This window comes from Pongo abelii, chromosome 15, assembly GCF_028885655.2.
Source record: "Pongo abelii isolate AG06213 chromosome 15, NHGRI_mPonAbe1-v2.0_pri, whole genome shotgun sequence".
In the NCBI taxonomy this organism is placed as follows: Eukaryota; Metazoa; Chordata; class Mammalia; order Primates; family Hominidae; genus Pongo; species Pongo abelii.
The window spans coordinates 79,773,740-79,800,602 of NC_072000.2; the positions used below are offsets into that span (position 1 = coordinate 79,773,740).

The 26,863-nt window shown below is 44.7% G+C and overlaps 1 protein-coding gene across 1 annotated transcript; it reads left to right on the plus strand.

The window, feature by feature from the left end:
* Positions 1-1,495: 1,495 nt before the first annotated feature.
* On the plus strand, positions 1,496-26,327 carry BATF (basic leucine zipper ATF-like transcription factor). The gene is made up of 3 exons (XM_002824955.5): positions 1,496-2,069; positions 4,421-4,525; positions 25,797-26,327. Exons 1-3 carry the CDS (start codon positions 2,007-2,009, stop codon positions 26,004-26,006), a joined length of 378 nt encoding a protein of 125 aa, XP_002825001.1. The 5' UTR covers positions 1,496-2,006; the 3' UTR covers positions 26,007-26,327.
* The last annotated feature ends 536 nt before the right edge of the window (positions 26,328-26,863 follow it).

Here is a 26,863-nt window from a genome sequence, read left to right on the forward strand (position 1 = left end):
AGTCAAGCTTCTTTTTACTAACTGTATCCCCAGTACTTAGTGCCTGGCACATGGTAGATGCACCATGAACATTTGTTGAATATATTAATAAAGGTGTAAATGGTTTTAACATTCTATTGAGGGAAACAGGAAAAAGATAAATCAGTAAACCAATAAAATAAGTATAAAATTGGGTAAGTACTATGGGAGAAATGAATAGTAGCTGAGGTAGAGGATAAGAATGAAGGTGGAAGGGGAAACCCTCCATGGGCTCACTGTGTCTTTCAAAATGAAAGCTAAAATCCTGATGGTGGCCTCTAAGGCCCTCCCTGACCGGGCCATTACCTCACTGACCTCATCGCCTGCCACTTTTGCTGCCTCTGATATCCAACTATCTGGCCCTTCTGCTGTTTTTCCAATACTCAAGCACACTTCCACCTCAGGTCCTGGAATGTCCTTCCCTGAGACACTCCCACCATTCACTCCCTCTCTTCCTTCGAATCTCTGCTCAGGTATCCCCTCTTTGGGCAAGGCCCTTCTGACCACCCAGAATTCCCTAACCTCCAACCCTGCTTTATTTTCCTCCATAGGAAAGGAATTTTGTCTTGCTTAGTTTAACCTTAGGGCAATATTGTCTTAGTCTAGAAATTCAGCTCATGGATACAAAAATCCTCTAGGAGCCGTAACTTCCTGTCCTAAAACTTAATAAGGCAAATGTTTGGCTTCAAGCCATACTGGGAATAAGGTAAGGCCTTTTGAAAAAGCCACGATGCCCAGGTGAGGGTTGAATTGATCACTGAGAACTCTACAAATGCACTCATGGCAAGGCTGGGAATACCCTACACTTACCCTCTCGGTCATTTACTTCAAAGTCTGCGGGGCATTCTAATCCATGTTGTCATTTGCTTTGTGCCATATTCCTAAGAGGTAGGCAGGGCAGGTTTTATCATCCTCTGTTTACAGATGAAGATAATGAAGGTCACTGAGCTCAAGTGAGCTACCCAGGGCCACACACATGTAAAGTGGTAGAACCAGAATTTAAATCTTGGTTGGTCTGACTCCAAGTGTAGTATTTGTTTCACTTTTTTTTTCTTTTTCTTTCTTTTTTATTTTTTTTTTAACTGTTTCTCCATTCTGGGTTCTGACCAGGTGACCTTGAATCATAAAGATTCAGGGCCTATCTTGAGCTGCTCAATATGGAAGGCATCTTTTCTCTAAAGAGTGTGAGCTCCCTGCCAAGCAGCACAGGCGCTTAATAGGCTTTCAGAGCAGCAATTCTAGAGCCTCCCTTGTGGCTTTCTGATCTCCCACAGCCCTTGTGTTTGATGGTCAGAAAAGGAAAGTACCCTTGGATCGTTTTATCTCCAGACCACCCCGAGGCTGGCTGGACTTAAGGGGTGAGTAAACACAAGATGGGTGAGCAGCTGCTTTCAGCTGAAAACCAGAAAGAAATCCCAGTCTCTTTGCTTTATTTTGGTTTAAAAATCAAGTCGTGTGACAATGGAAACATTTTCCTGGTTGTCCTCTCCTCTCTGCCCATGTTGACAGAAGACGGACTTGCTAATTCTGGCTGGGGTTTTTCCCTGCCTGGGCTGTTTTTCTCTTTTATCTTCATCAATTGAAGAGGGCTGCTGTGTCTTTCAAACTGTCGGAAGGTATCTGTATTTTTTTTTTCTTTCACATAATTCTTTAGGTCTTTTCCCAGATATGTATTTTTCTCTCTAACTTCTAACTTGTTGAAGTTTCCGCCCATGTGACTTCCAGCGTGAGTTACCAGAAACCACAAGAGAGAGAGAGAGAGCGTGCAAGCCCCAAAGCGAGCGACATGTCCCTTTGGGGAGCAGTCCCTCTGCACCCCAGAGTGAGGAGGACGCAGGGGTCAGAGGTGGCTACAGGGCAGGCAGAGGAGGCACCTGTAGGGGGTGGTGGGCTGGTGGCCCAGGAGAAGTCAGGAAGGGAGCCCAGCTGGTGACAAGAGAGCCCAGAGGTGCCTGGGGCTGAGTGTGAGAGCCCGGAAGATTTCAGCCATGCCTCACAGCTCCGACAGCAGTGACTCCAGCTTCAGCCGCTCTCCTCCCCCTGGCAAACAGGTAGAGTCCTCCTTTTCCTCTCTCCTACCTTCTGATTCTCCTGGGGGATGGAAAGAGAGCCAGGCTTCCTTGTCCTGCCCAGGGAGCTGAGGATGGAGGAAGTGGCTCGTGGCACGGGCACTCTGTTAGACTTAGGACATGGAATTGCTGTGCATATTGGCAGAGATCCTCATCCTTCCACCCTTTCTGTCAAAGCCCCTTTTTCTCTCCATTTTCCAAGGCTGCCTATCACCTCTGCCTCACTGGGGTTGCCACCCTAAAAAGCTTTCTAGGAAGCAAAGAGGAGGATGAACATCAAAGAACGCAGAAAAAATAGTCTACTGTTCTCCAAGGCTGTAGAAAAGTGAGAGGAGTTTTCAAGTGGGCTGCTGGCATGCACAGCTCAAATCCTAGATGTGTAGTTTCCCAGGAGACAGCCAATAGGGAAAGAGAGAAAAGGGGTCAGGAAAACGTTAAAAAAAAAAAAAAAAAAAAAAAAGAAGAAGAAGAAGAGGAAGAAGAAGGAGGAGGAGGAGGAGAAACCCAGGCTAGCATAGAAGGATCTCTCTAGTAGGGCACTGCCTCTGTTGCTAGCACAGCCAGCAAGGGGGGATGCTAGAGGTCCAGCCAATATCTCTTTGCCTGTGGCTTCTGGATAGGAGCAAGGAAATGAATGAGGAGGTGGCTCTAGAAATTTGTTGGAAGACATATGCTGGTAGCTCATCTTAGCTCTGGGGAAACCAGAGAGACTGAGATAGGGATTGTGGGAGCATTTGGAGTCTAGATTGTGACTTCCAAGTCCAAAGGTTTTAGCTTGAGGATTACCAAAAAAGGAGTGCCCTGCCCATCTCACAGCTTCTAGGGTTTTGTTCTGCACCACACTCTTGACATCCCTTGCTGTAGGAAGCCCTCTTCTTTCTCATCCGACATGTATCCATGGGTTAAAATTTTCTCAACCTTCATAGTTTAAAATCTGCATTCTTTCCTTAGCACAGATTTCCACAAGTGTTTTCAAAATGCTGCAGCCAAAATAAAAGTATATAAATATTGAACAGGGCATATATCCTAAGCCTCTAGTAACGGAGCAGCAGGCTGGGATGAGTCTGGGTGGAGACCTCTAGAAGGCACAGAATCCAGTCCGCTGCTCAACATGGTATCAGAGTGGCTCTGACTGCCTGGAAGTTTGTACTCTTCTTAGGAAGGAAATTACTCATGGCTTCCATGGTAACCTGGTGCCCCATCCCCCTTAGAGGAAGAGTACTTCCTTCCTATCTATGCCAATGACCTCCTACCACAATGGCCTGAAAGTATTGGACATGTTGGTGAGCCCAGTACTTAGTGATCCCAGAGCTTTGCCCTTGGATCTTTGCCCCTCTAGCCTGTGGGGGATGTGGAAGGGAACAGGGCATGAGTTGCCAAGACTCCTACACCTACGCTGCAGCATCTGGGGGAGAACTGGAGCTAACTTCTCTGCCCAGGCACAGGACATACCTGTCTCTGGGTGTAATTAGAGAACACCCAAAGATCCCCTTATCCTACCAAGCACCCGTCTACTACCCACCACAGCCAGATCACCTCCACCGTTAACGTTCTTTTTGGCATTGATGTGCCAGGCATTGTGCTGGGGCCATGGAGAATGTCACAGTGGCTGAGCACAATGGAGGGAAAGAGGAGGCAGATCTGGGATGCACCCTCAGCTCAGGAATGCAGCAGAAGACCACATGGGGTGCAGAGTAGCTAGCGCGGGGAGGGTCTTGGAAAGCCATTAGGCTCAGCACCAGAAGATATAGCACTCTCAGATGATCAGGAGTCCTTGGGCACACTCTTAGAGCCTCAGTTTCCTCACATATAAAATGGAAATGATGATATCAACTTCATAGCATTGGAGAATTAAACAAGAGCACCTCTGAAAGAACACTTGCACAGAGGTTGGCATATAGTAGGCACTCAACAAAGTCTGAAAAAAAGAAAACAGCTAAAAGAACAGCAAGAAGAGCCTAAAGGCCAAAAAGTGAGAGGGCGAGGGTGGAGCAGCCCCTACAGAGGAGAGGTGATAAAACACGCTTCATCGCCTTAACCATTTTTTTTTTTTTTTTTTTTTTGGCCAAATACAGGTCTATTGAGGCCTCAAGTTCTCTTGCCTTTTTCCTGTAGCTTTTGGTCAAAAAAGTCAGAGACCTGGGAATGTGTAACCAGGCATGGAGAAGAGCTCTTCTTCGGGTACATGCTTTTGGTAAATAGAGGGATGGAGGGTTCATGCAGAGACGAAGGCATGGAAGGATGGCTGGACGGATACCACACACCACCAGAGCCTGCTTTTGCTCAGAAGGGAAAAGCAGACCCGTGTAATCCTCCCCGTCTCTGCTTCCCAGGACTCATCTGATGATGTGAGAAGAGTTCAGAGGAGGGAGAAAAATCGTATTGCCGCCCAGAAGAGCCGACAGAGGCAGACACAGAAGGCCGACACCCTGCACCTGGTAAGTGTTCAGATCAGTCTTCATCCTCGTGAACTTTAGGCTTTGCCCTCCACCATCTGGGAACCCTTGGACCATAGCTTTGATTCTGCTTGCGTGGGGATCTGTATGTGGGGTGGGTTAGTGGAGGGTGAGGGCTGTGGGGTGAGGTAGGGAAGGGAAGCTCTCGTGGGAGTGCTTTAAGAAGGCTCTGTAGTCTGGGCGTGGTGGCTCACACCTGTAATCCTAGCATTTTGGGAGGCCAAGGCGGGTGGATCATCTGAGGTCAGGAGTTCAAGACCAGCCTGGCCTACATGGTGAAACCTTGTCTCTACTAAAAATACAAAAAATTAGCCAGGCGTGGTGGTGCATGCCTGTAGTCCCAGCTACTCGGGAGGCTGAGGCAGGAGAATCACTTGAACAGGCAGAGGTTGCAGTGAGCCGAGATCGCGCCATTGCATTCAAACCTGGGTGACAAGAGCAAAATTTCGTCTCAAAAAAAAAAAAAAAAAAAAAAAAAATAGAAGTCTCTGTAGCAGGCAATGGGCCAGGAGGCTGAACAGAGAAATGGGCCTTTCTACCCCAGGAGGGCTCAAGGGGTAGGTGAGTTGAGTGTGGGAAGCCTAGAGGCTGAGCTGAAGGCAGGACCACTTGCTCAGGGATGGGGCAGCCAGAGAGTGCGCCATCCTTCATGAGGCATTAAAAGGAGAAGGCAGAGCTGTACTGGGAAAGAATTTAGAAGGTGTCAAGTGCTTTGGGGACAGCCCATTATCTCGCAGTGCAAGGACTATACGTAGTCGCATCCCTTGGCAGAGACCCAAATGCCCCTGTATTTGACATAAGGAGGTTCACAGAGCGCTGCACCAGATTTCTCTTTTCAGAGCATTATTAAAGTCTTATTTTGAAATTTGTCTTTAATGGTATCCCAAAGGGTCTATGAAAGATGCAATTTCAAGTGCACTTATCTGGGATGATCACCAACCTAGTTGAGTTGCCTCTAGTCCCAAAGTTTTCTAGAGAAAGCTTTGACATCTGGCTTGAGTGGTCTAGGGGCCTTGAGCAGTGCTGAACTGCAGTTCCGCCAGTGGCCAAGGCCCTAGATGGTGTTTCTAGGTTCTGGCTGTGCCCCTCATAAAGTACTGCTTCCTCCTCATTGCTCATACCTTACCACCTTACCTCTCTTCACTCTGCCCCCAGTACAGTTCTTGTTCAACCAACTCTTCACTAGTTCCTTTCTCTCCATCCCCTCATCCCCTTCCCTAGCAACTCTACCTTCCTGCCCTTCCTCCAGAAACATTCCCTTACCTCTAATAGCCTAGCAATTCCTTTCCATGGAAAAAGTGCAGTTGGCACCAAAAATCAATAAGCTTGTATTTATTTGGAAGATTAGCATGATAATCAGCCAGTTAGAATGGCTGTGTTAACCGTATCAAGAATAAGTAAGTAAGATGTAGTTTTAGGGGAAATAATGCATCTTTTAGCTTTACAAGGAAACAGAGCAGACTGCACCAACAGCTCTGATTGGGTGCTTGGGTTTTATTTGAAATGTATTCAGCATACCCTCCATTGCACACTAACGTTAAATTCACAACTATTTGTTAACTTTTTGGAAAGAATGAATGAACAGAAAGTCTGTACTAACTGTGCTCAACAGTCTGAATGTCAAGTTGTTGGTGGTGCTGCTGCTTGTATGTTCTCCATGATTTCATTGTGTCCCCACATTCTGGTTTACCACCTTAAGCTTGAACATCTATGATCCTTACCTCTTTCTCTATCAGAGTCTGATTCTGATTCAGTATCCTCTAGAGCAAGCAAACAGACCAACAAAAATTTAAAAGGATAAAATCTTCCGTGTGTACAAGTAGACAATGTCCTCAGACTGGCAAACTGCTGTAAGCTTTATAAGTGTGTACCTGTTTTCTTAAGTGGAATGTAAGCATAGTTTGGCAGCTCAGCAGTCAGAACAGGGATTGAATCCCGGCCCTGCTGCCTACTATCTGTGTGACAGAGACGTTCTTGGCCTCCCTTGGGCTTGGTTTCCTTATCTAGAAAATGGAAAATGACAACAACTACCCTATACAGATCGTACATTTAAAGAGCCCAATACAATGCCTGTCATTCATAAATACTCAAAAATTTAAGTATAATAAGAGTAATAATAATTATTATAAGAAGCAAGATAATCACAAATTATACACACATTATATATATATATAAACATATATACATTTTATGTATATTTAATCACAGAAGCTCAGGGTTGAAAGGTTTCTTAAAGGCTAGAAAGTTTAGACATAAGTTTGATGCTTCAGACTTCTCTGCAACACCTCCAGCCAGTGGTTCCATTGTATGCCTGGTCACTTCTAGGGCTGGAGATCTTCCTTGCTCCTAATTTATGAACAGAAGAGTCTTCCCTATGTTAAGCTGCACCCCTGTCTCCCTGTAAATTCAACTCACTGGTCTGCATCCAACCTCTTGGGGACATATTAATGAGGGTGACACAGATGTCTCTTTGCTGCAGCAAGGCTTTCAACACTGACTCAGCTCTCTCCCTCTCCAAGACAAATGTCAGAGCCCAAAGAGCCAACTCATCTAATTATACAAGTCATGTGACATTAGGATAATCTCTAGAGCTTGAGGGTCCACAGAGCCCCAAGTCATGTAGTCAACATATCCATAGCCACACCCCAGCCTCAGTCTCTAGAATGTTCCAATCTTCCCCACATCTGAACACAGATTCCTCCTCCACTGCTTTCTTTTGAGCACCACAGCATCGTCTTTACTTTTTGCCCAATGAGTGGGTCACAGCAGAGTTGATGCAGCAAGCCTGCAGACTGCTGCCGCCAATGCAACTTATGTTTCTTGGCTTCAGGTAGAAGCTTTTGGCAGCAACGTGTTCAATCTGCCCCACATCAAATTAGCTGTGGTTTGACATCTTCCTTTCCTCCGAGATGACAATCACCCATCTTCTCCATCCATTATCCTCTTAATTATGTCTGAGATTCAGGTGAAAAGTCTTCTGGTTTACCACCAGTGTCAGGGCTCAGTGCGTGGTTTGCCCTTGACTCCTTTCCATGCTTGGCTCCACATGCTGGGGTTGTTCTCTGGCCCTCAGACATGGCCACAGGACTCGCCTACCAGTGCTTTACAGATGAGGGTTTGGGAGCTACTGAGAGTACCATATCAAAAAAGGACCACGTTCCTATTAGGGTTCTAGCCTCATATATACTGGGATATTTTCTTAGTTTCAACTGCTGTCACTATTATCAATCTTAAAATACTGAAACAATTATCTTGTTCCTCTAGTGAGAGTGTGGGATGCTTACTATTCGACATTTTCAGCATCTATCCTATAAATGGCTGGCACCAAGACATTGTACACTGATTGCTTTAAAAATTGACAGAGTAGGGAGAGAGCCTCTTTTTATGATTGTGTTCTAAATCCCTGGCCTTGACTATCTCTGACATAAAATGGATCAGGTGATTCCTTTCGTAATTGTGACATCACCAAACAATCTAATTCTGTTTTAATTCTCCTTTTGTTGAGCATCTCACACAAGCACCCTGCACACTTAGTTCCTTTTCTCCTGCAAACAACTGTAGGGTTCCTTGTATATAGTACAGATGTTGATTAAAAAAGAGAAAGGCATAACTTGACCAGTTAGTTTCTAAAAGATATCAATAGCTAATAAGTGGATCTAAGATAATCAGCAGAAAAATTATTTGAAATAATAAGAGAATGCAGTCAGCTTCTAAAATTAAAACAAAATGTAATAACATTCCTATATGCAAAACATAACCTATTAGGAAATTAATGGAAGGAAAGATCCTGTTTATAATACCAAAGACAACAATAAATGGAAGGAAGGAATAATTTAACAAAAATTATGAAGAGTATCCTAAATGATTTTTAAAAGATTCAGATAATTGGAAAGATATACCTTATGTAAAGTTAGCAATTTACCTTAAGTTAATTGATAAATTTAATGAGATCCCAATAAAAAACCCAATAGGGTTTTCTGGGATTTGGGCAAGAACTAGATTAGCTATTCTAAGTTTCCAGTGAAAAAAAATCATATGACAATTGCCAGGAAAATTCTAAAGAAGAAGTATAATGAAAAAAGATTAACTGACCAACATACTAAAGTGAAACACAAATACAGAAATCAAAACAATGTGGAAAAGACAGAACATCGAACAGGATAGAATACAGAAACAGATCCAAAAACAAATTCAGATTTTAAGACCCAAATACATATTTCAACTCCTAAGACACATGTATAAATACAAAATGGGCTGGGCACGGTGGTTCACGCCTGTAATCCCAGCACTTTGGGAGGCCGAGGTGGGCGGATCACTTGAAGTCAGGAGTTCGAGACCAGCCTGGCTAGCATGGTAAATGTTAAATTTTTTTTAAAAAGGAAGCTAAGGAAACTTGAAAAGACAAATAACCATTAAAAATTTATCTTGGAATGAAGAATTATTTTCTAAATAAAACATAAAACCCTGAAGCCATAAAGGAAAAGACTGATATACATTACTTTTATTCATAAAAAGTAAAAGTTTCTATATAGATCAAAATACTGTATGCAAAATCAAAGGCAAATGACAAACTGAGGAAAAATATCTGTAACACATATGACCAAAAAAGGTATGCTTACTTACTATATGAGAGAGCTCTTATGAATAGGAAATGATTAACAACCCAAAAGAAAAATGAACAATGGGCTGGGCACAGTGGCTCACGCCTTAATCCCAGCACTTTGGGAGGCCAAGGCGGGCGGATCACAAAGTCAGGAGACCGAGACCATCCTGGCTAACACGGTGAAACCCCATGTCTACTAAAAATACAAAAAGTTAGCTGGGCGTGGTGGCAGGGGCCTGTAGTCCCAGCTACTTGAGGGGCTGAAGCAGGAGAATGGCGTGAACCCCAGAGGCGAAGCTTGCAGTGAGCCAAGATCACGCCACTGCACTCCAGACTGGGAGAAAGAGCGAGACTCTGTCAAAAAAAAAAAAAAGTAGTAAAGAAAAATGAACAATGACTATGAATAGGCAATTTACAGAAAAGACAAATAAGTGGCAAATAAATGTGTGAAAAGATGGTAGATCTTATTTAGTTAGGAAAATGCCAATTAAAGCAGCAGTGAGGCTGGCAAAGATGAAACATGTTGTTGGTACACAATGTTGCCAAGGTAATGGAGAAGCAGGCACCATCACACACAGCTAGTAGTAGAGCCTGCATAACCCCAGTAGAGGGCAATTTGCCCACGTCCATCCAAATTATAGGTGCACATACCCTGCGACTCAGCAATTTGACATCCAGGAGTGTATTCACAAACAAATCCATACATCATTCAATTCTGTACATGTAAAGATAATCATTGCTGCATCGTTTCTTATAGGAAAGACTGAACATAAGCTAAAAAAAAATCCATCAATAAGGGATTCAATAATTTATTGTCCATTCTGTGGAATATTGTAGAGATGTTAAAATAATGAGTTACATCTGAATGTGCTAATCTGGAAGGATTATCATTTCTGTACTTTTAAGTTAAAAAGGTATAAATATAGTCCATAGTTTGCTACCATTAGTTTTTTAATTTAATGTTTTATTTATTTATTTATTTTTTATTTTTAGAGACAGGGTCTCGCTATGTTGCCCAGGCTGGTCTCGAACTCCTGAGCTCAAGTGATCTGCCCTGCCCGCCTTGGCCTCCCAAAGTGCTGGGATTACAGGCATGAGCCACAGCACCCAGCCCCTTCTGTGTTTTTAATAAAAAGAAAAAGGTACATATATGCAGAAGTATAAATGCAAATATTTTCAAATAGATTATAAAAAATTGTTAATGATATTTATTTCTGAAAAGTAGGACTAAAGATCTAAAGCAAGAGGGAGATACTTTGCATTCTTTATCTTTTATACAGTTTGGGATTTTTTATCACATGCTTTTATCTTTATAATATAGATACCAAATTCTCAACATTGATCATTACCACACATGCATTAGGAGGATTTCTTTTCTAATTTTGACATCAAGCATTGAATAATCTTCCATCATGACATGGAAGAGTATTCAATCTTGACGTTATCTTTTGAACATCATACATAAATATCTCAACCCTTGGGAGAACCAACTGTAGGCTGGGATTTGAGTGACTCTAAGGTCCACAGTACTATATGATAAAAGATGGCAAATCCGTTTCCTTTGTGTAGCCATCTTGGCTGGTTGGTCGTGGCTATCTGGTGCCATACAGCTGGAAGGATTTCAAGTCAAAGACCAGGATCAGTGGAAAAGAGAGCTGAGGTCAATTAAGAAACTTTATTCATGAAAAGGCTAAAATCAGTGGAGTTGCCGGGAGCAGTGGCAAATAGCAGTGTTAGCCCTGAGCCGAGCTGTTGACAAGTCATATCTGGCCTGGTGGATGGAGCTGAAAGCAAGTGAGAGTAACAGCCAAGTTTGAAAGCTTGAGATTTAGGTACTGTCTTAGATGGAAGTGGGCCAGGTGCTTGCCTGGGGCTGCCTCCTGAAGGAGTCTCACACCAGTTTAAGAAAAAAGAGAGGTTTACAGGTTCCAGGGATGTGCTTTGTCATATATGACAGAAAAGTCATGAGTATAAGTTATGCATTAAAGGAAGCTTTGAGCTAACACTGTGAGAAATACGGTATTTACAATTGGAGAAAAATCGAGTAATGGAGGAAAAGATGTTTGGGTAGCACTATTGTTCTTGGCCTTCTGAGGAGGCAGAGAAGGATGCTTACGGTCCTATTTCACTGCTGGAATTCTTTTGCTCTCTCTGGGAGACCATGCCATAATGTTTGTTGGCACAGATAAGTCACAGGTCAGGAATGTTCAGGCTAGTTCCACCCTTAGAAAGTTCAATGTAGAATCAGTGAACCATTTATGGAAAGAGATGCAACCCTTCTGTCTCCACTGCTATGAATTTCTTTTAAGAAAAAACCATGTTAATTGAACAAATGACTATGTATTAACCACTGTGCCTCAAGTGCTCTCCCTGCAGCATCTCATTTAATCTGCATAAAAGCTGTATTTTATAATTCCTTGCATTAAGTAACTTGATGGAGATGACACAGCTTGTGACTAGGTCTGTCTGACTTCAGAACCCATTTTCCTAACCATTAAGTTTTACTGCCTCTTTCTTCAAACTCTGATGAAGATGTATTCATCTTCCCTAACCTATATTTTCCTTGAATCTCTTAATGAATTAATTTTTTTGTTTTTTAAGCGACATTCTCCAAAATCTACACTATCCCCCATCATCAGGCCTGGTCAAGAAAGTAAAGACATGTTTACTTTCCATACAGTATATCAATTGTACAATTGATATAATATATGTCATATATATCATGATATCAATATATATAGATAGGTACTATATATAGATAGATACAATTGGTATATCAAATGATACGATATATCAATTGAAATCTTTTTTGAGAAGTCTGTGTAGCAATAAATGTTAACATCTTTCACAGGAATTACCTTTGACACAACAGAGTTTGAAGAAAAAATAATTTACAAAGATGCTTAGTTCATCATTATCTGTGAATAGTAAATACTTTATCAATGCTATAAAACTTGACAGGTGGCTTACAACAGAAGATGAAGCATATTATGATACATTCATACAATAAAAAAATTTATGCTGGTACTAAAAATGATTATGTAGATCTGTATTTATAAACATACAAAGATGTCAGTGATATAGCATTAGGTGAAAAAGGCAAATTACAAACAGCATGCAGAGTATAACCCTTTCACATAAAGTTTGTGGGTTTGGGGCACGGTTGCATGCATAAAGAGGTATCTGGAAGGATATTCTCCAAAATGCTAATAGCAGTTATGAGTGGTTGAGTTTGGGTAGTTCATCTTATTCTTGGTGCTTTTCTCTCTTTTTTATTATAATGAATGTGTGCCATTTTAAAAAGCAGAATCTTAAAAATTAGGCTATTTTCATTTGGGGAGGGAAAACACGTCAAGGCAATCCCCCACCCCAACTGCTCGTCTTATAGATGACGGGTCGGTGTGGCTACGTTTGGGAGGCATACTGGAAATTGGGAGTCCAGCTCCATGCTGGTCTTGATGCTGGAAAGAACGACTGTTTGGGAGGCCGAGGCGGGCGGATCATGAGGTCAGGAGATAGAGACCATCCTGGCCAACACGGTGAAACCCCGTCTCTACTAAAACCGCAAAAAATTAGCCAGGCATGATGGCGGGCGCCTGTAGTCCCAGCTACTCGGGAGGCTGAGGCAGGAGAATAGCATGAACCTGGGAGGCGGAGCTTGCAGTGAGCTGAGATCACACCATTGCACTCCAGCCTGGGCAACAGAGCGAGACTCTGTCTCAAAAAAAAAAAAAAAAAAAGAATGACTGTCTACATAGGATGATGGTCCTAGCTCACAAACTGACAGCTGCCTGTTCAGCAGACGTCTTGATGGAGCTATTCTCAGCAGCACCCAGACTTCCTTCTCTTGAGCAGAATGGGAGAGTCTCCCCAGAGTGTCCCTGCGCAAGCTTCTCAGAGGTTTTCTTAGTCTCCTCTGTTGAACTTAGTCTAGTCCCCTGCTTCCTGGGGGGGGTGTGTTGGCTCCACAAAACAAAGACCCCTTCAGATTGTGGGATATCTGTAGACGGTTCCACTATGGGTTCACATGATGGCTTGTGGGGGGAATAACAATCATAATAGTCATACTACCTTGTTGATAAAATTTCAGAATTAAGTGGGAACTCAGAGTTCTTCTAGGGTGACTTGCCATGTTTCCAATGAGGAAACTGATGACGCCCAAGAACCCAAACCTCTTGCCTTCCCACCAGTCTGTTTTTGTTTCATGCCACTTTGCTGAAAAGAGCTTTACTAGGCAGGTGTTTACATAAGGCCTATTGCAAAGGTGGGCCAAGAAGCAGGCCATTAACCAGAACACCTGAACTGCCTAGACACTCATCAGCTCCAGAACATACGGCTATACAACAAGAGACCAGAAAGAGAGTGAGTCCAAGCTTGACAGGGGCTGAAGTGTAAATGTTTCTTTGTTTAAAGAGATTTTAAAGTTGTAATCCAAAATTAGAAAGGGCAGTGACATATTGGGGAAAATATTTGCATCAAATTAAAGAAATGAAGGTTTAATATTTATGCCACAGAAAGAAACTCTTATAAAGCAAAACATCAGGACTCCAATAGACAAGTGGGCAGATGCAGTGAACAGAAAGCTTACATAATATTTTTCCTACCAAAATGAAAATACCCTAATTTCCTATTCTGATTATGAAAACGATACAGACTAAGGCAGGGTTTCTCAACCCCAGTGGAATTGACACTTCGAGTCCGATAATTCTTTGTTGTTGGGGATTGTCCTGTGCCTTGTAAAATGTAAAATTTACCCACAAGATGCCAGTAGAACAGCCCCTCACCCTGCTTAGTTTGACAACCAAAAATATTTCCAGAACTTGCTAAATGTCCCTGGAAAGGCAAAATCAGTCCTAGTTGAGAACGCTACACTAAGGAGACAGACACATGGAAAATTGTTCTTTCTCCTTGATACTTGACAACCTGTAACATTAACATGAAATTAAGAAGCCTTCATAAAGCTAATTGGCAACAAGTAAATTATTTAAAATTATAACACCTAAATGCCAGTGAGGTTGTAGTGAAATGGATAGAAGCATTCGCTAGTGGTGACATTATATATTTGACATGACCCTTTTTCAGTAATACCTCTCAGGACTGGGAAGATTGAATGCCTCCTTTGCCTCATTCATCTCATTCCTAGGAATTTCTCCAAGGAAATCATTGAACAGAGACAAAACCCAGTGTGCATCAAGATGTTCATCTCAGCATTATTTTTAATAGTGACAATTTGATAGCAACCAAGATGTCCAGCATTAGAAGACCACTTTAAGTAAATTGTGGATCATCAATTTGATGATGTAGTCATTAAAAATTATGTTGACTATGTAGATGTGACAAAGTTATGACAGAAAGCAAAATACAAATTGTATGTGTACTATGATTGAAATTTTGTAAAAATAAGTATGCATGTTTGTTCAAAAGGATGAGACAGCCAAGTGGGATGGTTCACGCCTGTTATCTCAACACATAGGGAGGCCAAGGCAGGAGGATGACTTGAGACCAAGCTGGGCAACGTAGTGAGATCCTGTCTCTACACAAAATAAAAATAAAAATAAAAATAATTAGCCAGGCATGGTAGCTTGCACCCAGCTACTCTGGAGGCTGAGGTGGGAAGATCGCTTGAGCCCAGGAGGTTGAGGCTTCGGTGAGTCCTGATTACATCACTGCACTCTGGACTGGGTGATAGAGTGAGACCCTGTGTCAGCAAAAAGGATGAGATCGCAATATGTGTAAATGAAAACAGCTGTATTAAGGGACTAGGATCATGGGTGTTTTTAACTTTTAAAAAATATCTTTAATGTAGTTATACTGTATTTTTTTATTTTTAAAGAAACAGAAGAAAATGGCCAAATAGAGAGCTGAAGGAACTCTGGAGGACATCAAGTACAAAGACAGAGAGGATATTACTGAGCCCGAATTTGGGGATCAGGTTTTGGTAGGAGACCTTATAATTTATACGCCAAACAGGAATACTTTGAGAGTGGAAGATGGAACTTGTAAATATTACACCAGGACAACAGGTGTCCCAGTAAATGTCTGGTCACCCTAGACAGGGAAACCAAGAAAGATGACATGGAGCTCTTATGAAAACTCAGAAGAAGTGATAAAGTTCAGAGTCAAGCAGAGGGGACTGTATTCCTATGACCAAAATGTGATTTCCTGCAACTGAGGACTCTGTAACTAAAATAGTGTACTCAGCTGGCATAAGAATATGTCTTATCATTAAGAGAGTAGGGTGACAGAGAAAATTATAAAAGCAAAGGCCATATTATCAGTACTAGAGCTGAGATCAGTGGAAGTGATTCATCTACTCAACAAATATTTATCAGCCAGGTACACTTCGTTCTAGGCACTGAGAATATTGCAGGGACAGGACAGACTGAGTCTCTGATTTCACGAACCTTACAGTCAGTTGGAAGTCAGGCTGGAAAACAAACAAATAAACACACTAATCACATGACATGTAAAGTGCTTCAAAGAAGATGAAATCATACAATGTGGAAAGTGTCTAAGGGACTGGATTGGGGCAGCGATCAGGGGAGGCCTTCCTGAGGCCCTGGCATTTGAGATCAAAGGTGAATCAAAGAGGAGACTGGAAAGATCTGGGGAGAGGGTGATCTCAGCCTAGAGAGCCTTGAGGCCAAGCTGCGAGGCCAGGCAAAGGTCAGAAAAGTGCCTAGTAAGGTGGAGACCAAGTTCAAGACCAGTGAGGGGGAACTCAGTAATAATGGCAATTGTGGGGCTGAGCACAGTGGCTCACACCTGTAATCCCAGCACTTTGGGAGGCCGAGTTGGTTGGATCATTTGAGGCCAGGAGTTCAAGACCAGTCTGAGCAACACAGCAAAACTCCATCTCTACAAAAAAAAATTTTTTTTAAATATCCAGACATGCACCTATGGTCCCACCTACTCGGGAGGCTGAGGCGGGAGGTTTGCTTAAGTCCAAGAGGTCGAGGTTGCAGTGAGTTGTGATAGCACCACTGCACTCCAGCCTAGGCAACAGGGCAAGATGTTGTCTTTAAAATAAAATAAAATAAAATAAAATAAAATAAAATAAAGGCAATTGTGCTGCTAGGAGCAGGAACTGGATGGGGCATGTGGTGGGGACCCAACTAATTCAAACCCTGCCTGGGGGAATTTCTCTGAACCTAAACTCTGATCATAAGTTGAGAAGCAATAGCACCTCACTGGGCCATTTGACAGTTTAATTGAGAGGGCAAATGTAAGAACAAAGCAATATTGTCATTTTTTGTTTTACACTGTTCCTTTGTTTAATGCAGAGAGCCTGGCCTTTTCCTAGAAATCAACCAGATATATTATCCTACATGAACACACACGTTCTTCTTTCTGGTTGCTTATAAACTCTTTAAGGATATCAATAGTTTCAGGGGCTTGGCCTTTCACAACTGGGCAAGTCTCCTTTGTTGGGTACGAAGGGGGAGAGGGTCAAATCTGAACTAGGGAAATGGCATGACAAAGTTCTTAAAGTGGTTGTAATTCTGCCACCCCCACCCTATTGGTTCAGTCTGGGGAATAAACAGAGGTTTGACCTAGGCCTTTTGAAAAAATGAATCTCTTGGATTCATTTGGAAGTATCCCAGATTTACAAAGTAGAAGCTGTTGAAGTGTTTGAGTGGTGTGTTAATCACTCTCTAGGAATTCTCATGGACATCACAGATTTACTCAGCTGACCCCTCTTCATAGGCACATCTCAGATTTTGGTAAATTATTCCAGATTATAAGTTGGCAGTCAAGCAACGTGATTTGATGAAACACTTACTCTATGGCAGGCACTGTCCTTGTCACTGAGAACAAAACAGTGAAGACAATAATAGCTCCTGCCCTCACAGAGCTCAACAATGTAAAGGTAAGGAAACGGTTCAAGTTATAATTAACGAAACATGAATAGATCCCTGAGCTCTTGCCTTTCCATTATATGAATGAACTGTGCTGGACTATTTAGAATTGTTTCCACCAATTTAAGAATATAATAGTAGTGTGCTTAAATGGACATTTTGTTTTAGAAATTTTTTTAACTAGAAATAGTCTCCCAACTCTTTAAATTTTTTAATATTATACTATAAATGATAAAATAAAATACATATTTAATAAAATGAAAATATGTAAAAATATGACACAAATTTAATAAAATCAAACACTATATACTTATGTTATATTTTTATTATTTTGAGATAAGCTTTCACTCTTTCCCCAGGCTGGAGTGCAGTGGTGCGATCATGGCTGACTGCAGCCTCCACCTCCCAGGCACAAATGATCCTCCCACCTTGGCCTCCCAAATAGCTGGGACTACAGGTGTGTGCCACCATGCCCGGCTAATTTTTAAATTTTTTGTAAAGATTGGGTATCACTATGTTGCCCAGGCTGGTCTCAAACTTCTAGGCTCAAATGACGCTCCTGCCAAAGAAACCTTCCAAAGTGCTAGGATTACAGCAACTGCACCTGGCCTTACGTTATTATTAAAAGGAATCCACTATGACCATGATTTGCTGCACATTCGGCTCTCTTAGGAAGCATTTTTAAAGTCTTGATGCCTGCAACCACTCCCGAACGATTAAATTGGAACCTCTGGGGGTCTGGCATCCAGGAATCCAGACTGTTTAAGGCTCTCCGGGTGCTGGCAGTGTGCACAGCCAGGGTTGAGAATCAGAAGCAGTACATTTGCAGCCTATCAGGTCTGTACCTGAATATGTGGAGTGAGTAGAATGTGTGGAGTGAGCAGAATGTGTGGCGTGAGTGTGGGGCAATTATGTGGGTAAGTACACAGATACTCTGTCACATACAGTGGCCTGATGGCTTAAAACAAAACAAACGGCCAGGTGCGGTGGCTCACGCCTGTAATCCCAGCACTTTGGGAGGCCGAGGCGGGTGGATCACGGGGTCAGGAGATCGAGACCATCCCGGCTAACATGGTGAAACCCCATCTCTACTAAAAATACAAAAAATTAGCCAGGCATGGTGGCGGGTGCCTGTAGTCCCAGCTACTCGGGAGGCTGAGGCAGGAGAATGGCATGAACCCGGGAGGCGGAGCTTGCAGTGAGCCAAGATCGCGCCAGTACACTCCAGCCTGGGCGACAGAGCGAGACTCGGTCTCAAAAAACAAACAAACAAACTATTCAAACCCTTACTTTGATGGCAGTTATTATTTGTTTTGTTGTTTGGTTTTGAACATTGATAATCTTGCTAGTGATAACCTTTGTAACTCGAAGCATCAGTATCAGCCAAGATTGCATGCATTCAGAGACAAGTGAGAGACCAGCCATCAAATAGAGGAAACAATAAATCATGGCCTACTTTTCTCATGTAACAAGAAGTTCAAAAGTGGACAGACCAGGCTAGAGCAAGGAAGAACCAAGCTCCTTCTCTCTAAGCAGCCATCCTCAGTATGAGGCTTTCATTCTCCAGGCTGTGAGATGGGTGCCAAGCCTCTCGGCATCAGTCTATGTTCAGAGAAGGAAGCCTTTGTCCTTATGAGCAGGCTGTGCCTTTTTGGTAGGAAGGGAAGCTCTGCCTCCACCTCCCTCCCACCCATCAGGTACTTCTGCTTACGTATCTTTGGTCAGAATTCTGTCACATGGCTACCCCTAGCTACAAGGTAAGGTAAGCTGGATTTTTTTTTTTTTTTTTTAGCAATTCTGTTCCCAGTCTTTCTAGAGGAAGGCAAGGGAGAAGGGGTTTGGGATGGATGCTGAATGAACCAACCTATAGTTTTTTCACATTTGAGGGCAATGAAATCATAGTCTTGAAAACCAAGGACCAGGCGATAGCCTTTTAACCCTGTGACTAGACAGATCCCTGAGGGCATGGCTGATGTGGCCAATCTTCTGTTAATGCAAAGGTGCTTATGGCCCTAGAGCTTCAGCTCTAAGACATGAAAGTGAAGGTTCCTCCAGAATCACACACGTGCATTATTCAGCGCAAAGATCTGTGGTTTGGTGATTCCTCTTCTCCTTTCATAAGGTGAGAGGCAGCAGTTGGGGTGAATTTCCCCAGGAATGGTGGGAGATGTGGGCCTAGATCCTCCCACTGCTTGGGAAGAGTCATACTTTTCAGTCGGAAGCCTGCTCCGGGAATGGCGGGCTCCACCCTCTGCATGTGACGTACAGGGGTTGGTAACTGATGGAGCCTGAACATATATCTGGGTGTGACGGATAAGCTTCGAACGCCACTTAAGTGTAGGTGGGAGCCAAAAGGTCACCCTGCCAATACATGATTACATGTCCTGTTGAGGAGAAAATACACAGGGACTATTTTCACCCTTCTGGAAATTGTGATTAGAAAATGCAAGAAGAAGGCCAAGACACTAAACTGGAGCTGGTAGGGAGGAAGCCTCAGCCCTGCTCAGAGTGCCTGGAGAGTCCCCACCAGGGCCCAGCTAGGAAATGCCAGCCTTGTCCTTGGACTTCGTCCCTAATGGCTCCTTGCGGGTGAGGGAACTGCCTGGGGATTCCCCATCGTTGAAGCGCTCTGTGAGTGACCCCCTCCTAAGCCCCTCCAGTAGGGGATTTCCCAGAATGTTCCCACGCCCCCAGGAAGCCTCTTCCTTAGCCACCCCCAAGCTGCTTGGGGTTCATGATAGAGGTAGGTGGCATCAAATGACCCCACAGGTGAGGGATTTGCCTGAGGTGGGAAAAGAGGGAAGATAAAATTGGAAAGCCAACCGGGCTGAGGAATTATCTCACAGGAGAGAACTGTCAAACAGTATAATGTTTAAACAGACTTTAAAGGCAAGAGAGGATGAAGGGCACAGACTCTGAAGCCAGAGTGCCTCAATTCAAGTACCGGTGCTGCAACTTCCAAGCTGTGTGACCTTGAGCCAGTGACTTAACTTCTCTGTTCCTCAGTTTTTCCTCTTCTGTAAAACGGAGATAATATTTTCTACCACACAAGTTTGTTGAAAATATCAAATGTAATGATAACCATAAAATACTTAAAAGAGTGATTGGCACACGGAAGTATTCAATAAATGTTAGTTATTGGCCTGGCAAGGATGGTTCACGCCTGAAATCCCAGAACTTTGGGAGGCTGAGGCAGGCGGATCACTTGAGGTCAGAAGTTCAAAACCAGCCTGGCCAACATGGTGAAACCCCATCTCTACTAGAAATACAAAAAGTTAGCCAAGTGTATTGGCGGGCACCTGTAACCCCAGCTACCCGGAAGGCTGAGGTGGAGAGAACTGCTTGAACCAGGGAGGCAGAGGTTGCGGTGAGCTGAGATTGCACCACTGCACTCCCAGTCTGGGCAACAGAGAAAGACTCTGTCTCAAAAATTAAATAAACAAATAAATGTTAGTTAAGTTAAGCTAGGCTATTTTTTAAAAAAATTTTGGTTTCTATCCACCTTTCTCGTATAAATTGAGCTAGGTTACACCTTAGACCTATTAAATCAGAATCAGGCATCAGGATTGCTAAAGCTCCCCAGGGGACCCCAGTGTGTGGATGAGGTTGAGAATCATTGTTTTGGTCCAGTCTTTCCATTTTAAAGTGAGGCAACTGGAGCTGAATAGGGAAATCGAGTCACTGAGGATTACCCAGCCAGGACCAGGGCCCAAGTTCCTATTCCCATTTACCGCTGATGGAGCTCACCGTGTCATGAGTTCAGGACCTGGCTCTGTGTCTGGAGGAAGGTCTGGCCTTGAGTCAGCCCTTGTCCAGAGTATCTGGCCAGGTGACCCTCTCTCCATGCAGCCCAGGAGGCAGACGGTCAGCTCTGTGATTGGAAGAATGTGAGCGACTCAGGGACCTTGTGTTGTGTTGTGTTGTGTTGTGTGTGGGTCACCAAAACCGAGACCCAGCTTTCTCCTGGGAGACCACAGGGTAGCCAAGGACTTGTTTTTTTTGTTTTGTTTTCTTTTGTTTTTTCTGAGACAGAGTCTTGCTCGGTTGCCCAGGCTGAACTGCAATGGTGCAATCTCGGCTCACTGCAACTTCTGCCTCCCAGGTTCAAGTGATGCTCCTGTCTCAGCCTTCGGAGTTGCTGGGACTACAGGCATGTGCCACCATGCCTGGCTAATTTTTGTATTTTTTGTAGAGACAGGGTTTCACCATGCTGGCCAGGCTGGTCTTGAATTCCTAACCTCAAGTGATCTGCCCACCTCAGCCTCCCAAAGTGCTGGGATTACAGGCGTGTACCACAGCACCTGGCCAACTTTCTCGTGTTCTCGGGAGACCTTTGCCCACTCAAGTCTCCAGTCTCTCGGGGGAAGCAGTCAGTGTGAGAGAAGGAACACAGGGCCCCGAGCCAAGCTCTGCTCTGCCCCTCCCTGGCGGGCAATGAGTCTTTGCATCAAACACTCAAAGTTTCTGAACTTCTGAGAAAACAAGTGTCTTGAGGTGAATCCTGTAGCACAGCTGTCACCAGCCTGTGGTCATTTTGGAGGGTATGTGGCGTAGGTTTGTACCAGGGTCTCAGTTGTCCTCATCTGTAGAGTGGGGATAATAACAGCTGACCTTCCCTGTCCCACACAGAGCATTATTGTGAGGAGTCTGATGGACCTGGATGAATTCTGAATAGGAGAAAGATGGGTACATGGATGCCCAAATGCAGGCTCACCCCCACCCCTCTCTGTAGCAGAAGACATGCATATGGGAGAAGCTGCATTTCCTCCCAGCCTCACTGTGCTCTTTGTGTCCAGCCCTCATTGTTAGGTGATGTCACTGTTGTGCCTCTGGATAAACAGCTGCTCTCATGCCACCTTTGCCAGTTGCCCCTTCAGCTGGGCGAGCCCTTTCCAGGGCATAACTGCCCCAAGGAGGGCCACAGGGGACTGGGCAATAGAGGGGACATGGAGGGACGAGGCCCCAGATCAGCCACTTCCTCCTGCAAGGGAAGTCAAACCCTTTCTCTCACAAGTGTCAGGCTGGCTGCACGGTCCCTGGGCTGGCAGGGCGGGTTTCTTGGGGGCCCTAGCAGGAAGCACTCTTGCTTCCCAAGGTAAAGACAAGTTTCTTATCACTGGTGGTGGTTTTCTGGTTAGAGGCGGCAGGCAGCGGTTACAAACTTTGCCTAGAGCTCTGGGATCTGCAAGCCAGGGAGGGGGAGGCAGACGAGAGAGCTAGAGTGAGCTCAGCAGAGCTTGCTTAGGGAGGAAGGACTCGCTGTCACTTCCCGAAAGCTGGGCCAGCCTCTAGGCGGGGAGAAGGTCAGAGCGGCCCTCCCTTCTGCCTTGGGGTTTGCCCAGGCTCTTCAGAGCACAGAATTTACAGTAAATGTTGTCACCAGTGGAAACTCTCAGAGGGGGCGAAGAAAAGGGCTAGAGGAAGGAGCCAGGACTCCCGGCCCCCAGTTCCCGTCTTACCAACACCCCCTAGTCTCATCGTGTTGCTTTATCTTACCTTTCGGTAAAGAGGGGATGCCCTCCTTCTGGGATGTGCCAGGAAATACCCAAATGGTAAAATGAATGAGCCAGCCACACCTTGCAGAAGGCAGGGCTGTGACTCCATCATCATGGTTCTTGGTAACTCCTCTGCCCCGTTTTAGAGGGGCTTCCTTTGTACTGACCTTGGCACACTTTCTAGCTCAGAGCCCCATTCAAGAAATGCCAGGCTGAGGCTGAGCATGCTTGTATCTGTCCTTCACAGATGATGGAACCTGGCTTGATGAGTAAGGCCATGGTTGGTATATGCTTCTCTGCCATTTAAAAAAGACCCCCCCCCCAGGATGTGGGGTTTAAGATGATTGACAGTATAACCGATTAACCTCATTAGCCTACAGCTCATGCCCCTGATGGATTCATTAGGGCAAATTTTATTTTATTATTTTATTTTATTTTTTGAGAGAGGACCTCGCTCCATCAGTGAGGCTGGAGTGCAGTGGCATGATCATGGCTCACTGCAGCCTCCAACCCCTGGTGCTCCGTAGCTAATTTTCTTTTATTTTTATTATTGTAGATACTGGGTCTCAATAATGTTGCACAGGCTGGTCTTAAACTCCTGGGCTCTCAGGAGGTAGAGGTTGCAGTGAGCTGAGATCACACCACTGCACTCCAGCCTGGGAGACAGAGCGAGACTGTCTCAAAAAAAAAACCAAAAAACCAAAAAACTGCTGGGCTCAAGCGATCCTCTCACCTCGGCCTCCCAAAGTGCTGGGCTTATAGGTGTGCGCCACTGCACCCAGCCTATTTAGGGCAAATTTTAAATGTCAAGTTATCTTACATCTGCTCACCACCCACCCTATTTTTGAGTTACCTTCTTCATTCCAGCAGATGATGTCATAAGTCTGTCAGTCAACAAACATCTGAGTTCATACTATGTGCCAAGCATTGAGCCAGGCATTAACAAATAGGCATTTAATAAGTGCTTGAATAATTAAAACAAATTTAAAATAATATTTAACTAGTGCTTTCCAACTTGCCTGATCATTAGAATGACCTGTGGCACTAGTTAAAAATCCAAATTTTGCTCCCTAGTAGTCTAGTGGCTAGGATTTAAAAAATAAAATTATTATTATTTTTTAAATTCAGATCTGCGGCCAGGCATGGTGGCTCACACCTGTAATCCCAGCACTTTGGGAGGCCGAGGTGGGCAGATCCCCTGAGGTCAGGAGTTCGAGACCAGCCTGGCCAACATGGTGAAACCCCGTCTCTACTAAAAATACAAAAACTAGCCAGGCATGGTGGTGCCTGCCTGTAATCCCAGCAACTCGGGAGGTTGAGGCAGGAGAATTGCTTGAACCTGGGAGGCAGAGGTTGCAGTGAGCCAAGATCACACTACTGCACTCCAGCCTGGATGACAGAGTGAGACTGTCTCAGAAAAAAAAAAAAAATTCAGATCTGCAGACTTCACTCCCCAAATCCCAAAACCACTGATTCACATTCCTAGATTTTAGGATGGGCCTGAAATTCTATTCTTAACAAGCTTCAAATTAATTCTCATGATATGGCAAGTTTGGGAAATACTGACCTAACCCAGATAGATTTAGAAAGGTAAGACCTGGTCTCCAAATGTCAGGTTGCCTTTTGAACTGAAATTTTTTTTTTTTTATTTGCATCTCCAGTGACATTTGCCTTTCCTCTGTGGTTACCAATGCTTAGCAGAGAAAGTCTGTTTAATTGAGTCGAATAACGTAAACCTTAAAATTATACCGGAATTGCGATCTCCTGGGATTTCTGAGGATGGGATTGCTTTTCAGTAAATGCTAATTACCAGATTGCAATTGTTGATTAATTAATGATGTGATCAGAAATCAGCACTTCTTAGCAGGCATTTTTCTGATTAGCATGTATTTGATGGTTCCCCCAAGCAACAGGGAAAAGAGTTTCCAGAAAAAAAGACAAGCTCACAGGCTTGGGACACCCCCAGAGTACTGTCAGAATGCTTTCTGGTAGGCCAGACAGGGTGGAACAGAACGTTGTAGCATACTTTGACCATTCAGTATTTATTTATTTTATTTTTATTTTTATTTTTATTTTTGAGATGGAGTCTTGCTTTGTCACCCAGGCTGGAGTGCAGTGGCATGATCTCAGCTCACTGCAGCCTCTGCCTCCCAGGTTCCAGCAATTCTCTTCCCTCAGCCTCCTGGGTAGCTGGGATTACAGGCGTGCACCACCACGCCCGGCTAATTTTTTTTTTTTTCTTTTGTATTTTTAGAGACAGGGTTTCACCATGTGGGCCAGGCTGGTCTCGAACTCCTGACTTCAGGTGATCCACCCACCTCCGCCTCCCAAAATGCTAGGATTACAGGCATGAGCCACTGCACCTGGCCCCATTTACTATTTATAAAGAGCCTGAGCATTCTAGAATCTGGGTGCAGTACACAAGTATCCAGTGACTTTATTTGTGAGACAAAATGCAGACACCGGGAGCTTTTGGAAAACACGTGGCATAACACAGTGGAAAAGAGTGAAACTGGTGTAAGACGTTCTCACAAACGACTTTCCATTTCCTTAGGCTCTGGCCTGCCAGCTGCTTTCCCTTGCTATATTCCCGCCACCTCCCACCTACACACCCTCACAGAGACCCCTACATGCATACACGCAGAGGAACACACTCACACACACCCCTCTATCAGGTTGAATCATGTGAAATTGCTTTTTTTTGGTGGGGAGAGATGGAGTCTTGCTGTGTTGCCCAGGCTGGAGTGCAGTGGCTCCATCTCGGCTCACTGCAACCTCTGCCTCCCTGGTTCAAGCAATTCTCCTGCTTCAGCCTCCTGAGTAGCTGGAATTACAGGCACATTGCCACACCCAGCTAATTTCTGTTTTTGTATTTTAGTAGAGACAGGGTTTCACCATGTTGCCCAGGCTGGTCTCAAACTCCCCAGCTCAGGCAATCCGCCCGCCTCGGCCTCCCGAAGGGCTAGGATTACAGGCGTGAGCCACCACGCCTGGCCTGAAATTGCTATTCTTATAGGTCACAACAGATAAATATCAGCAGCTTCACGTGGTTCAGCCTCATATCCATGTGTACACACGCACACCCACCCATGTGCTTACGTAAACGCGCCCATACACACCTACAAACATATATACACTTGTGCACACATTCACACGTGCAGGAAAATTCTCTGGTGCCCTTCTCCATGGCTGTGCTAGTGAACAACTAATCTGGCCCCTCCTGCGTCCCTCCGCACCCCACCCACCTTGCCACCTTCCCCGACACTAACCTCCGGTGCTGATCCCCACCCCTACAGGAGAGCGAAGACCTGGAGAAACAGAACGCGGCTCTACGCAAGGAGATCAAGCAGCTCACGGAGGAACTGAAGTACTTCACGTCGGTGCTGAACAGCCACGAGCCCCTGTGCTCGGTGCTGGCCGCCAGCACGCCCTCGCCCCCCGAGGTGGTGTACAGCGCCCATGCCTTCCACCAACCTCATGTCAGCTCCCCGCGCTTCCAGCCCTGAGCTTCCGATGCGGGGAGAGCAGAGCCTCGGGAGGGGCACACAGACTGTGGCAGAGCTGCGCCCATCCCGCAGAGGCCCCTGTCCACCTGGAGACCCGGAGACAGAGGCCTGGACAAGGAGTGAACACGGGAACTGTCACGACTGGAAGGGCGTGAGGCCTCCCAGCAGTGCCGCAGCGTTTCGGGGGGCGTGTGCTGGACCCCACCACTGTGGGTTGCAGGCCCAATGCAGAAGAGTATTAAGAAAGATGCTCAAGTCCCATGGCACAGAGCAAGGCGGGCAGGGAAGGGTTATTTTTCTAAATAAATGCTTTAAAAGAAACCAGTCTGACAAGGCAGTTTCTCTCTTTCACCCTGTCCCTTGACACTCTAAATTCTGCGATGTTGGGACCTTCTTTGTTTTTTGGACTCTAGTACCTTCAAAGAGCTCTAGGGACTCCACCAATAGCTCCTCTTTTCCATGGTTTGCTGATGCACTTGGGAAGCTTTCAATTCCTTCCTCTAGGTGTCTCCTTCTCCTCCTTGTCCTCCTCCTCCTCCTCCTCCTCCTCCTTTCTCCCCCTCCTCCTCCTCCTCCTTTCTCCCCCTCCTCCTCCTCCTTTCTCCCCCTCCTCCTCCTCCTCCTCTCTCCCCCTCCTCCTCCTCCTCCTCTGTCCCCCTCCTCCTCCTCCTCCTCCTCCTCTCTCCCCCTCCTCCTCCTTCTTGACAGAATTTCTCAGATCTTTGCTCAGGCTGGAGTGCAGTGGTACGATCTCTGCTCACGGCAACCTCCGACTCCCAGGTTCCAGAGACCCTCTTGCTTCAGCCTCCCTAGCAGCTGAGACTACAGGCACGCACCACTATGCCCAGCTATTTTTT

Bases quoted from the DNA above. Each gene is read 5' to 3' on its own strand.
- BATF (XM_002824955.5), top strand. From the start codon at position 2,007: ATGCCTCACAGCTCCGACAGCAGTGACTCCAGCTTCAGCCGCTCTCCT. The intron at 2,070-4,420 runs GTAGAGTCCTCC...TCTGCTTCCCAG, and splicing joins CTCCTCCCCCTGGCAAACAG to GACTCATCTGATGATGTGAG. The intron at 4,526-25,796 runs GTAAGTGTTCAG...CCACCCCTACAG, and splicing joins AGGCCGACACCCTGCACCTG to GAGAGCGAAGACCTGGAGAA.